At 56.3% G+C, this 13,662-nt stretch overlaps 1 protein-coding gene across 1 annotated transcript in view; it reads right to left on the bottom strand.

Moving 5' to 3' along the window:
* Positions 1-3,547, bottom strand: part of LOC102241779 (copine-5-like) — a 12,902-nt gene extending 9,355 nt beyond the window's left edge. Inside the window, exon 1 of the mRNA XM_005856723.2 lies at positions 3,445-3,547. Coding sequence (XP_005856785.1) covers positions 3,445-3,536 — 92 coding nt within the window. The 5' untranslated portion in view covers positions 3,537-3,547. The remainder of the gene's footprint in view (positions 1-3,444) is intronic.
* Between the last annotated feature and the right edge of the window lie 10,115 nt (positions 3,548-13,662).

Here is a 13,662-nt window from a genome sequence, read left to right as displayed (position 1 = left end):
GGGGGGAAGGCAGGAGGGAGGGGCAGGAGCATAATGGGTGTGAAGGGAGGGAGGTTTGCTGTGCAGAAGCCCTGATTGCACTAACCTGGGTGGACCCTCCAGCCTCCCATCCTTTGGAGCCACTGCCTCCCCGGTGGCCTCCCTGGCCAGCCAAACTTCCAGACCGGGCTCTGAGCTGTCAGCCTGATTCCCTCCCAGCTGGTTCTTCTCGAGCCCTGTGCAGTCTGCTTTCTGTTTCAGACTCTTGCCCGAATCCCCGATCCCCACCGAATCCACAGGCCCCTCGACGCCCTGCGGTCCCTGCAGTCATGTCACCGCTCAGTTCATTTTCTGCTCAGTGGGTGGTGGAGCAGACAGTCCCAGGGCCACTGTCACCAGCTGTGCGGCCCCAGGCAAACCACTCTCCCTCTCTGAGCTCCCCTCTCATTGGAACATGGGGACAGAACAGGAGCTGCCGGGCCCTGCTCTAATCACAGGTGTTAACTCATCAATCCTCATAGCAGAGGGCTGCTGTGATCCGCCCCATGGACACACCGAGTTAGAGCTGCACTGTCCAGAACGGCAGCCACAGTGCATGTGACCACTTCCATTCAATGAACTAAAATGAAATGAAATTTAAAACTCAGTTCCGCCGTCCATCAGGCCCATTTCAAGCGCTCAACAGCTCCATGTGCCCGATGGCGACCATACTGGACAGCGAGAGTCAGCACTTGTCCTTCTCCCGGAAAGTCCCGGTGGGTTAGGCTTGCCTAAAGTCACACAGCTGACCACAGGCAGCGCCACGCCGGCGAAGGCAGCCTGGCGGGGGGGCCGTTCTCCTGGTCACATTCTTGCTCCCAGACGAGTGATGGGATGAGGAAGACGGCAGGTACAGGGCCAGGAGCACAGGGCGCTCGGTGGATGCCTCCTTCCCTGTCCCTCCTGGGGTGGCAGGCGTGACATCTCACTCCCTGGGCCCCTCACTGACCTTCCGCCCACCCTCCTAACGGGGTGTCTCCCAAGCCTTCCACTCTCCCCTCCTCAAACTGGAGGAGGGGGGAAGGGGAGGAACCACCCTGCTCTCACCAGTTCAGCATCTTCACAGGTGCCTGCAGGCTAGCCCACCTCTCAGGGGCCTCGGGGTGGGTTTCTCCAGCCACCTGGGTGTCCCCAGGGACACACTCAGCCCTGCTTCAGCTGAAACTCACCCCCAATAAGCTCCCATGGCCTCCCCCGTCTGACCAGCTGCCACCTTCAGCCCTCCCGCCCCCCGCAGCTCACTGCCAGGGCGGGGCTGTGACTTCAGGCCCCACCCAAGTTTGCTGACAGGTGCCCGCGCTGTCCTTTTGCCCCGTCCTCCCGCCCCCGCCTCCCCGGCACTTCCACAGCACAGCTTGCCGGGTGCTCAGCACCTGTTCACGTGTCAGTCACGAGTCTCTTCCTCTTCCCCGCCCCTCCCCATCCATCCTACACATCTGCTCTCTGGAACAATCTTTGGAAAACACTCTGCAGCACACCCCTTTCCTGCTCCCAAACCCAAATCCCCCCCTCCTCCTGGTCGGCCGCCCGCCTCTGAGACAGCCCCGTGTGGCCGGCCTGGCCTCTCTGCAGGGGCCCTGGGTGGACATGCTGTGGCCCTAGAACACCACCCGGCCTTCTCCTCCCTCCGCCAAGTCAAGTCAAAGTCAACAGAATTATTTAAAGACCTTCTACTGGGAGTCCTCTGGTGAGACAAAGAATCCCTTTGTTATGCAAATGTCACACCTAATTTCCCTTGTTTTGTACGTTCAGATTTAAAAATCCATTTTCTCTTGAACCGCAACACAGCTCCTCCCTGCCACGTCCCTGCCCCCAACACACACACACACACACACACACCACACCCCCCCCCCCCCCCGCCCCCCCCCCCCCCACAAACACACACACACACACACACACACACACACACACACACACGGGCACACACGGGCACACACGGGCACACAAGAATTTCAGGATCCAAGAGAACTTGGCGAGGCCTTTCTGCCTCTGCTCCGGGCACTTGCCCTGCGCACGCCCTTCCTCTGGCCTGTGCTTCCCCGCGCCTCCCCGCGGACCCATTTTCTTCCTCTTCTTCAAACCCCGCGTCCCTGCCCTGCTCCAGCAGCGCTTTTCTAATTAACCTTCCTGGCCCATCGCTTCCTGGCTCCGCAGATCGCCAGCCTAAGTGGCCTCAGCCTCCCTGCCCTGTGCTGCTTAAAGGGACCGCGGAGACCACCTCATCCACTTGGTTTCTTCTACTGACGAGAAAGCAGGCCCAGAGAGGGGCATGACTTGCCTGGGGTTAGTTACACAGCTGGTTGGCGGGGAGGCCCTGGGCCCCCGGAGCACCCACCTAGAATCTGTCCCTCTGTGCATAGCTGACCTACATTTGCCAATGTGTGTGTGTGTGTGTTCCTGTCTGCTGTGGTGGCTCTGGATCAGGGGACAGGAGAGGAAGACGCACACACACACACACACACACACACACACGGGCACACACCCGCACACAAGAATTTCAGGATCCAAGAGAACTTGGCGAGGCCTTTCTGCCTCTGCTCCGGGCACTTGCCCTGCGCACGCCCTTCCTCTGGCCTGTGCTTCCCCGCGCCTCCCCGCGGACCCATTTTCTTCCTCTTCTTCAAACCCCGCGTCCCTGCCCTGCTCCAGCAGCGCTTTTCTAATTAACCTTCCTGGCCCATCGCTTCCTGGCTCCGCAGAACGCCAGCCTAAGTGGCCTCAGCCTCCCTGCCCTGTGCTGCTTAAAGGGACCGCGGAGACCACCTCATCCACTTGGTTTCTTCTACTGACGAGAAAGCAGGCCCAGAGAGGGGCATGACTTGCCTGGGGTTAGTTACACAGCTGGTTGGCGGGGAGGCCCTGGGCCCCCGGAGCACCCACCTAGAATCTGTCCCTCTGTGCATAGCTGACCTACATTTGCCAATGTGTGTGTGTGTGTGTTCCTGTCTGCTGTGGTGGCTTCTGGATCAGGGACAGGAGAGGAAGACGTGTAGAGTTTTGAATGAAGCCTACAGTGAGGTGTGGGGCTGGGCGGGGAGAGGGCCCAGATTTGCCATCTGGGGGTGCAGCAGTGGGGGAGACATGGCAGTGGGGTGTTCAGAGGGCAGTGGGTGGAGAACTGGGCTTGGGTATATGGACTGATTGGTGTGGAAGAAGGAAGAGGAGACCCTTATTCTCGCCCTCACTCTGCTTTTACCCACTCCCCCACCTTCCACACATCACCACCCGCCTCTGCTGAGGCCCCCAGAGGGGCACTGCTGGCTTGGAGGCTGCCCCAGCCCCACCAGCCCATCCGCGTGGCCAGGCACCCCCGGAGCCCTGACCTCCATCCCCTCTGGAGCAGGAGCCCAGGCAGCACAGGGAGGAGGTGGACGCAAGCCCGCCCGCCCCGACCCCAGAAGGGGTGCCGTGTTGCTGGGGACTCACGTTCCATCCTCGTTGCTTCTGTAGAACACCAGGAACGGGTCGGACTTCCCAAAGAAATCTTTCTTGTCCAGCTTGTTGGCACAGAACTGCATTGTGGCGACATCCTGAGGGGAGGGGAGCAGGGGTGTGAGGAGGAGAAGGCTGGAGGCGCCCCGATCCCTGTGGGAACGTAGCCCCAGGCCCTGGAAGCAGGAGGACCCCAGGCACCAGCTGTTAGAAAGGGCAGCATCTCCCATTGCCCGGCACTGACTAAGGGCCAGGCCCTGGGCTAACACTTCCAGGGTCTCTTTTCATCCCCAGACGACCCCCCACCGTCAGGTCTGGCAGAAGCACAGTCTGCCCTGAAGCAGGTGGATTCTGGGGCGAGCTGCCCTGGGGGTGAATCCTGGCTCGGCCACTTTCTAGCTGGGAGACCTCAGGCAGGGGGGGTACCTCTTGGAGCCTCAGTTTCCCCTCTCACATGGGCCGATCACAGTACACATCCCAAAGGGCTGTTGTGAGGACTGATGAGGTGAAGGGTGTGAAGTGCTCATCAGAGAGCAGGCAGTCACACCCACACGGCCAGTGTTAACACACAATTTCACTATTTTATTGAGTGGCTTCGAGAGCTGAGATGACTGACCCAGGGCCACTCTGGACCTGCCACCCCCAACGCCCATGCTCTGCCCAGGCCTCGCTCCCTTACACATCTGTGTGGTTCCTAGAAGACACGTAACCTTAGGCGTCACTTTCACACCCAACTCACTCTAAGGTAGATGTGGCCTGAGGCCCAGAGCAGGGAGGACTCCCCAAGTCCACCAGGCAGAGCCCGGGGTTTCTGACTCCCGTGGCCAGTTCACGGCCCCGTCAGACCCAAGCCTCCGCCCGAGTGCAAAGACGGTACTCAGGCCCTGGTTGGGCCGCGGGACCCTCCCCTCGCATGGTGACCGGCCCCTTTGCTCACGGTGGCCGGCAGGGCACTGGGCAAAGATGCCTCCGACCTCCTCCCCACCCATCCCCATGTGGCCTCGCCCACCTGAAAGCTTCGCATCCGACTAATCACTGTCCAGTGGCCAGAGCTGGGGCCCTATCCTATACCTGGGGCCTGGCCTGCCCTCGAGGGCGGGGCCTGTCGGGAAGCCACCCAGCTTTCTCACGCTGCCCCCTCCTCTGAGTGAAAAGGAGGCCCCGCCCTTGAAATCAGTGTCCTACAGCCAGCGAGGACCACACTGGCAGCAGAGGGGAAGGGCTGGGTAGGGAATGAAGGTAGGCACATGGTCGCTGCAGCCAGGCTGCCTGCTTCAGCTCCATCCCTCACTGGCTGTGTGACCTACGGCAAGGTACCCTCTGTGCTCAGTTTCATCTATAAAATGGGGGTACTGGGGGGCCTACCTCATGTGCTTGTTGTTCATGTGAGTACAGTGCTGAGAACAGTGTATGGCGCATGCTAAGTGCTATGTGCCTGCAAGCGATTCTGATTATCTGAACACTTCTCCCCTCCCCGCAACACAGTGGTGGGAGTGGAGGCCTCTGTCCCTGCCCCACCTCCACTCCCACCACCTCACACGCCTTCCTTCCAGGACATCTGACAACAGCAAACACAGAGCATCCCTCCATTCACTCACTCATTCGCTCACTCATTCATTCATTCATTCATTCAACAAACATTCATCAGACACCGTCTGTGTGGGCCAGTCACTGAGCTCGGTGCTTCACAGCCTTATCACATTTCGCCTCAAGATAATCCTTCATCACTTTTTACAGAGGAGGAAGCTGGGGGTCAGGGGTGCTAAGTAACCTGCCCTGGCCACTGGCTGACACTGCAGAGCAGAACTTCCACGAGTCCGACTGATGTCAAGCCCAGGCCCCTTCCGGCACCCTCCACCTCCAGAGAGCACATTACCGCTCACACGGCGCTTCCCTGCCTGCCCTGGCCTCGGGGCAGCTGGACAGGGAGGGCGGGGCGCGGGGCCCCCTGGGACAGAAGTGCCCCCTGAAGGGCTGAGACACGGCCAGGCCAGCACGGAGGGGCCGGGAACGACGTCACGACGTCTCTTCCATGCCCCTCATGTCGCCACCTGAGAGGGAGAAAGAGGCTTGGCCGGGGCTCCCCAGGCCTAGAAGCCCAAGGAGTCCCAGAGCCCCCCAGGAAGCCTGGGCTCGGCCCTGGGGCAGGAGGGTGGCTGCCTTACGGAGCACTTGCTGGCGCAGAGCTAATAAGGACATCATTCTTCGTATGTTATGGCTGCACGTTACTCACTGAATCCTCATAACTGCACCGCGAACTCCTCTGCTCTCCTACCGATGAGAAACAGGCTTTTCGGGCTGTCAAATGCCCAAGGCCACACAGGCTACCCCAGGCGGCCGACTTCAGGACTTGCCCCTCACCCTCCTAGAGATCCTGCTCCCTAAGCCTAGCAGGCCCTGCCTCTTCCTGGGAGGAGGCTCCACTCCCGCCCTGCAGGGCAGAGGCGGCCTGGTCATGCCTCCCGGGAAGCTCTGCTCCCCACTCCCATCCCCCCCCCCCTCCCCCCCCCCCCACACTCCCCCGGACTGAGCTCTAGACTCCAGACAGGCATCCAGAGGCCCGTGAAACCCCGTTTTTTCATTGCTACCAAGGATTTCCTCTGTTCATTACCCCGCCCCAGGAAAAGGAGGCAGCCCAGGGCCTAGGGCTCCTTCCAGCACCAAGTGGATAACTGTGCGGCCTAGTGGAAAGAGACATTGTGGGGTCTTTTGTTCAAGAAGTATTAAGAGATTTCAGGACAGTGACCACAGAGCATGAGACCAAGCACAGGCCCTGTGTGCCTGCACAGGCCACCTGGCCCTGGCTCCTCCCCTCGGAGACACCCAGCAGTGGCATCAGAGATGAGGAGAGAAGACCAGCCCCTGCTGAGGAGAAGGGGGACAGTCCCATGGGGAACCAGGGTTCTGCGTTCCGGTTGGTCCCCACAGTCCCTCCAGCTCTTTGAGCCTCAGTTTCCTCATCTGTAAAGTGACGTGCTCAACAGGATGCCCGCCACTGTCCCTTCAAGCCGGGAGGTGTAGTGTCAGTGCTGATGCAGTGGGGAGGGCTGCAGCTGGGAGGGCCAGCACTCAGGGGACAGCCTGGGACCCCAGGCTCCTCCAGCCTCCCCAGGCCACAGCTCCGTGTGTCTAGACGCGACCCACCCACCTGGAGGTCACCTGTGCGACACCTGAACGCACATCAGCGAACCACACACCACGACCCACTCTGTCACATAAATACATACACAGCATCTGAAACAACTGCAGCTGGTGCCACAAAATCCAGGGGCAAGTGCTCTTATTTGTGCTTCCTAGGAGAACGCTCGGGGCCTGCCAGCTCAGGAAGGGGAGTAGAGTATTCGAGAAAAATGAATGCAGAACTTAGTACCAGGCTCCCAGGACCACTCAGTGCTCCCTGGGAGGCCACTGGCCCCGCCCGGCACCCGACAGAGAGGCCAAGGCCTCCTGCTGGGACCCCAGCTCGGCACCTACCAGCTGAGCAGCTCGGGGCCAGCACCTCAGCCTAAGTCATGATGTTCTCCTCTGACCAGTGGAGTCCTAACGCCCCTGTGAGCCTGTGGAAAATAAAGGAGAGGGCATACGCCAAGTGCCAGAGCACCGTGCCCAGCACAGCGCTCTAGGAGCCAGCCCCTGAGTGCCACTCTGCACCGGGCCAAGCCACACGAAGCTGCCCATGTCCACTGTCGTTCACCTGGGAATGGCCAGGTGGTACAGTCCTACCTCTTATGTGCCGGGCACTACTTTTACACCTATTAGCTCATCCCATCCTCTCAACAGCCCCACGAGGTAGGTGTAGTTATTATTCCCATTTCTTTTTTTATTTGTTTAATCTTTACCCAAGGATATTTTTCCATAGGTTTTTAGAGAGAGTGGAAGAGAGAGGGAAAGACAGAGAGAAATATCAGTGTGAGAGAAACACATCAATTGGTCACCTCCTGCATGAGTCCCGACCAGGGCCTGGGCCCGGGAGGAGCCTGCCAGCGAGGTATGAGGTACGTGCCCTTGACCAGAATCGAACCTGGGATCCTTAGGTCTGAAGGCCGATGCCCTATCCACTGAGCCAAACCCACTAGGCAGAAGCCCACTATGACCATCTGTATTGCTGTGCTATTGTCAGATCCATGGGGATGCGTCAGACCTCCAGAGATTTCTAGGCTGGAACCAAGGCAAGCTCCCCCAGTGGGTGCGCACCCACGGGGAGTCCTTGAGGCTAGCACCCGGTTCGTTGTCTGGGGACTGTGCTTCTGAAGGTGGCTCTGACTCACGTCAACAGTCATATGAACAAGGCCTCAACTGCTCCCCTTGTGAGGGCGAGTGAACGGATCGACCCTCGATACATGTGTGAGCCCGGGAGGAGGCTGGGAAGGGGCAGTAAGGAGGCCTGGGCGTCAGGGTTAGGAGCAGGAAGCCTGGCTGAGGACCAGAGTCCCACTGTGAGAGCCTCAGCCTCGCCCTGGCCCTGGCCCTCGCTTTCCTCCAAGGGAGGGGATCTCAGCACAGGAAATGCTGCTCCCAAAGCAGAAGCCTCCTTGGAGTCGACTGCGGAGAAGATAAAGCAGCTCCTGCAATACATAATTTCCTGCAATTTCTGCCTTTTCACCCTATCTTTTTAAAAACCATATTAAGTTCTTCTTAAACAGCAGGATTGCCTGAATTTGTATCTTTCTGCATGTTAATGAAGCTGCTGGAGAGAGCAGAGCAAACAGCCTTTCTCTCCTGGGTGGCCTGGCCTACTCTAGCAGTCAGCCCTCCCTGAGCCAGAAGAGGGCAGAGGGCAGCACATGGGCCGAAGGCTGGGAGAGGGGAGAACAGAAGGCTGCTCTGGCCTGGGTCTTGCTGGCAGCCTCTAGGGCCCGAACAGGAATGAGGCCAGTGCAAAATTTAATTTAGGGTACCCCAAATCTCAGTAACCAAAACAAGATTTTAATGTGATAGATTAAAAAGTAACAACCAATGCAAAAACCGATGATAAATAAAATATCAAAAACTTACATAAAGCCATTTTACAAGGGAAGAAACCGAGGCACAGAAAGCTCAGGTAACTTGCCCAGCATCACACGGCTGGTGAGCAGTGACATTTTGTCTGGGTCCAGAGCCCAGGTTCTTCACCACTTGGCCCTACTGCTCACGCGCTACCCTGAGAAGCACTTTTAAATAGACGGCAGACCATGGTGACATTTGTCTTCTCTTTAGAACTAGATGGGTTTCCCTAAAATCAGTTCATTGTCTTTTTTAGTCAGAAGAAAAGAAGACGTCGATTAAAAACGACACCTGAATGAACACTAGCCACCACTCTGAAACTCAGGATTCCAGCAGGACTTGGGGCTGATTTGGGAGGGCGGCTGCGTTCCCAGAGGGCCCCAGGGCCCCAGAGCCCCAGCCTGCCAGGGTAAGGCTGCAGAAGCAGGAGAGCAGGGGCAGGGACATCAGCGAAGACCCCATAGACCAGAGTCATTCGAACACCGATGGTGGGTCACATTGGTCAAGGAGCCTGGCCTGTCTTATGCATCGACTGTCATAACCACACTGAGGTCAGGCTGGCTTCTCTCATCCAACTTAACGACCAACTTTTCAAACAATTCGATCTGTTGATTAGATCACCCAGAGGCTGAAAACCTAGATTGACCATCTTCCTTCCCACTCGTTGAGCTGTGTGTCTGGGATACGAACTGAAATCCATCCATTAAAGTTTAAAAGAAAAAAAGATTCAGCTATGAAGATGTTCACTGCAGTATTAATTATATTGTTGCCCATAAGAGAACAGTCAGTGAGTTATGACTCATCCATACAGTAGGGGGATAATATGCAGCTAGCCAATGCTTGTTCTCCAAGAATATCTAATGACAGGGGACAATCTGGACACCATATTCTACTGACGAATCAAAGAAAACCGGGTCCTACATTCTACTAATTATAAGGGAAAAGCCACATACACGAACACCCAGAAAAAAGCCCTGCAGGCGATTGTCAAATGTCATCCGCGATTATCTCTGAGTGGTTTTCTCTTCTTTGTATCTTCCAACTTGTCCATATGAACACGTTATTTTTTTTAGCTTCAGGAAAAATGTGTTTGTTTGGTTTTCTTTCTTTTTTTTTTAACTGATGACTTCTAAGACTAAAAAAAATTAAAAAATCACAAACAAACTTTGAAAGGGTGATGGTTGAATGCTGGTCACTCCCCATGCAGAATACATAGCTGTGCTGGCACAGCACACACATCTCCTAAACACCAACCTGCAGACTCCCGGGAAACCTGCCCCACGTCCCTGACTTCCTCTTCCTCTTTCTTCTTATCTTTCTCCTTTCCTCCCAGGGAGACGCTGGCTCCCCAAGGTCTGTCTTGAGAACAATGAGAGTTCTGACTTTTTCAGGATTCGAGGCTGCCAGGCTCCCCTGCTCCAGGTCCTGCACACTTTCCTCTTTCTTCTTATCTTTCTCCTTTCCTCCCAGGGCTCTTTCCACAGGGAGACTCTGGCTCCCCGAGGTCTGTCTTGAGAACAATGAGAGTTCTGACTTTCAGGATTCGAGGCTGCCAGGCTCCCCTGCTACAGGTCCTGCACACCCTGGCCTCCACTCCCACCTGCACCCTCGCCTCTCTGACCTGGTCTCTCCCTGCCCCAGGGTCTTAGCACAAGCTGTTATTATTGCCTGACCCACCCATCTTCCCCCAGGTGGCTGTGAGGGCTCCTTCCCTCTCCTGCATGTACTAGTATGTTGGCATTACATAGTGCTGTCCATGAACTTTCCTTCAGAGTAGTACAGAATGCTATAAATATCTGTGATAAAAGAAGTCACGGTCTGGCAGGGCTGAGGACTACTGCTGTACTGTGATGGCTAGCTGGCATTTCTGTCTCTCACGCTAAATTGGCAACTCTGGGAGGGCGAGGACCGAGCCCAAGCATATCTGCTGCAATGGAATGAATGAGCACATGAGCAGGTCCGAGAGGTGAGTCACACTTGCCCGTGTGTGCGGGGACCTGACTGGGAGGCAGCGAGGACGTGCTCACTGACCTGGAACTAAGATCTGGGTGCCCCGCAGGCCTGGGGGGAGCTCAGGGTCCCGGAAGGTGAGAGCAAGGAGCTGCCTGCTCCCCGGGCCGCAGCACCCCTGCCTCTCTGCAGAGGCCCCCACTCGCCAGGCTGCTCAAGGCTAGTGGCCCCACAAAGACCACAAAGCCCGTAGCTGTTCATGGACCATGGAGGCCCGTGGCTTCACTGTGGGGGAGGGGAAGACTCCCTGAGGATTCTGGGTAGAATCCTGCGATCTTAGGCCACTTCCACCTCTCTGTGTCTGTAAACTGGGGTCAGCGCACCTACCCAGCCGGTGGTGGGAATCAAACAGACTCTAAACTGGGAGTCCTGGTCTTCTTGTGAGGACGATGCAGTCTTGGTCAGTTACACGGAATAATACTGGGCTTTCCTGCCGAGCATAATTGAACGGTGATTCAGGAGCTTAAGCTCATCATTGTCAACATCAAGTATCACGGACTATTTTAAAAACCAAATGCTGATTGTTGGAACTTTCTTGGTATTTTGATTCTAGATGAGCAAGGCTTTCCTGCAACCTATCGAAGTGTGCTGGGAAGCATGCTGGTCACCGCGGAGTCCGCGCGAATCCTTCGCCCACGCATCCCTGGGAGGAGGAGGGTTTGTCTGCCTCGGCAGAATGCATTCACTGGAGCAGGAAGCTCTGCTCTGGTGGGAACCCATCTCTCCACTCCACCCTCTTCCTTTGATCCTCCCACGGAATCGGGAGCTGGAACAGCGGAGGCAAAGCCGCGCAGATGTAATTATTTTAATTCAGCCAGATGCTGGGAATTAGTCTCTTTTCCTCGCAAGTCTTCTAGGGAAAGACAGAACTCAGCCAAAGGCGGCCCAAAGAAAGGAGCTGCCGGCTTCAGGGAGGGAGGCCCCTGTGCTGGAACAGCTCACATCCAGGAAACCACTGCCATCCCTGGATGCAGCCGGGAGGGGGAGGGGCGGAGGGGGCGTCTAATAGGTATTTCATTCAGACGGTTCACCAATCCCAGAAAACTAGACCAAATGACAGCACCCAGCATTTTCTATCTAGAGCTTTAGGATTTCTTTAGGAAGCACTTTCACTTTCATGACCTTATTTAATTATAAACTAGGGAGGGTGTCACGGGCTGAGCTAGAAGCTTGGGGGCAAACTGAGGGGAGGCCGCAAGGAATCCAGTCTTTCCCGGAGCCCTGTAGAAGCCAGTTAGGCACAGTCCATCTCTAACCTCACAGCAACCCTCTGGCATACAAATGGGGAAACTGAGGCTCGGGGAGCTTGACCAGAAGCTATCCTCCGTGTCAGCTGGGTTCCTCCCACACACACACAGGTGTGGTTCATCCTCACCTGCTGCTGTGCTTCCTGCTCATTCAGGTCATTGTGAGCACCTACTGTGCGCCCAGCCCTCTGCTGGTGGAGACACGGGGGCGGTTGAGGCCTCTGTCAAGCTCCTCCAGACCCACTGAGGGCCGCAGACCCGTGGACAGACCAGAGCCAGCAGGGGCATGTGCGTGGACGTGGTTCTTACTGTAGTGCCCTCTTATCCATTGCACCTCATTCTCCCACTGCAAGCGGTTTGGGCCCCCACAGCCTGGTGGTTAAAGACCCGGCCCTAGAACCGGACTGCCTGAGTTCAATCTACTCAGTGGCCATGTGACCTTGGGCAGGTCACAAGTTCTCTGCAAAATGAGGACCATAATACATCAGACATGATAATATATCATACTACACATGACATTACATATTATAATACATGAGATCAACAAGTCGATACATGTAGCCATTTAGCACAGTGTGTGGTTCAGGATAATCCCTCAATTAATGTTGGCTAACAATTTATACTTCCATACCGGGAGTTCCCAAAGTATGGACCAGGACACACCCTACCCCCTACCCCGGGTCCATGAGGCAGAAACTATGTTCATAATAATGCTGACAAGACGTAGAATTTTCTAGAAGTCACCCGACGGTGGTGCCACAGAGCAGATGTGCGGATGCAGTCCTCGCGTCGGGCGGACTGAAGAGATGCACAGAAATTAAAACAAGGCCACTCTTCTCACTAGATGGCTTTTGTTTTGGAAATACAGCTATTTTTCAAACAAGATGTTATTTATGTTAACCAGCAGCGGGGTAAACTATTGCTATTCTTAAATACATGAATACATCATTTAAATTGTTTCTAATCTTAAATGAATGTTGAGAGCTAACAGACACAGGAGTTGCACCCTCTTTGCACGGAGGTCAAGAAACCTTGTCTCTCCGCATCCCTCCCAGGCCCCTAACCTGAGCTGGACCCGCCCAGGGAGCTGGCTCCCAGGTGACCCCAGGCTTGGTCTTGTGCTCAGGCTCTTGCTGCCTCCACCTTTCCTCCCGGGACCCAAGCTCCTACCCGGGCTCCTAATTCCCCTAACGGCGTGCTGGCCGGGGTGGTGTGGGCCGGTGAGCCCGGGTTTTAGAGTCAGGCTGACCTGGATGTGAACCCTGACTCTACCCCTTTCTGACCTTCATCGGGTGACTTAGCCTTTCGGAGCCTCCATTTCCTCATCCATAAAATGGGAATAACACAGTATCTAAAACTGGAACTGTTTCAGGAGTAGTGATAACTTCTGTAAAATACCCATCCCCTGACAAGTAAGTCCTGTTTTGTCATCATCATCAGCCATTGGGTCCCCGGAGCCCCTCCAGCTGCGTCCGTCCACTGCTTCTCACAGTCGCACAGAACAAAACCAAGGCTGCCTGGCACTGAGACTCTGCTTCCCAGCGTGCGCGCACGCGCACACACACGCACACACACACACACGTACACATGCATGCACACCCACACACGCGCACGCACTCTCACACATACACGCCTACCACACGCCCTCGCTCTCTCATTCCGTGCAGGGTGTCACCCTACTCTAGAGCTAAAAGTGAAAAATGACATTAAATGCCAAGCGCCCAGGCTCCAAGAGTGAAAAGGCCCCCCTGCTGCAGGGTTGGTGCCAAGGCAGCCCTGGCTCAGGACAGCGAGTGGTGCCATGACGGGGAGTGGAGGAGGCCTGCGGGAGCCAGGGGCCAGGGCTCTGCTGCTGACGGCCTCCGTGAGCTAAACAAGGAAAGGCGTTCGCCTTCCAGCTCCGGGTTAGGGAATTCTGGGAGAGGGACGACTGAGGAGCCCTGTCTCCCTGTTCCCTCCCAGGACCGCAGGG

The sequence above is a fragment of the Myotis brandtii genome, unplaced genomic scaffold (assembly GCF_000412655.1).
Source record: "Myotis brandtii unplaced genomic scaffold, ASM41265v1 scaffold1041, whole genome shotgun sequence".
Taxonomy (NCBI): domain Eukaryota; kingdom Metazoa; phylum Chordata; class Mammalia; order Chiroptera; family Vespertilionidae; genus Myotis; species Myotis brandtii.
Note: the sequence above shows the minus strand (reverse complement) of the source record. Positions and strands in the feature narration are given on the sequence as shown.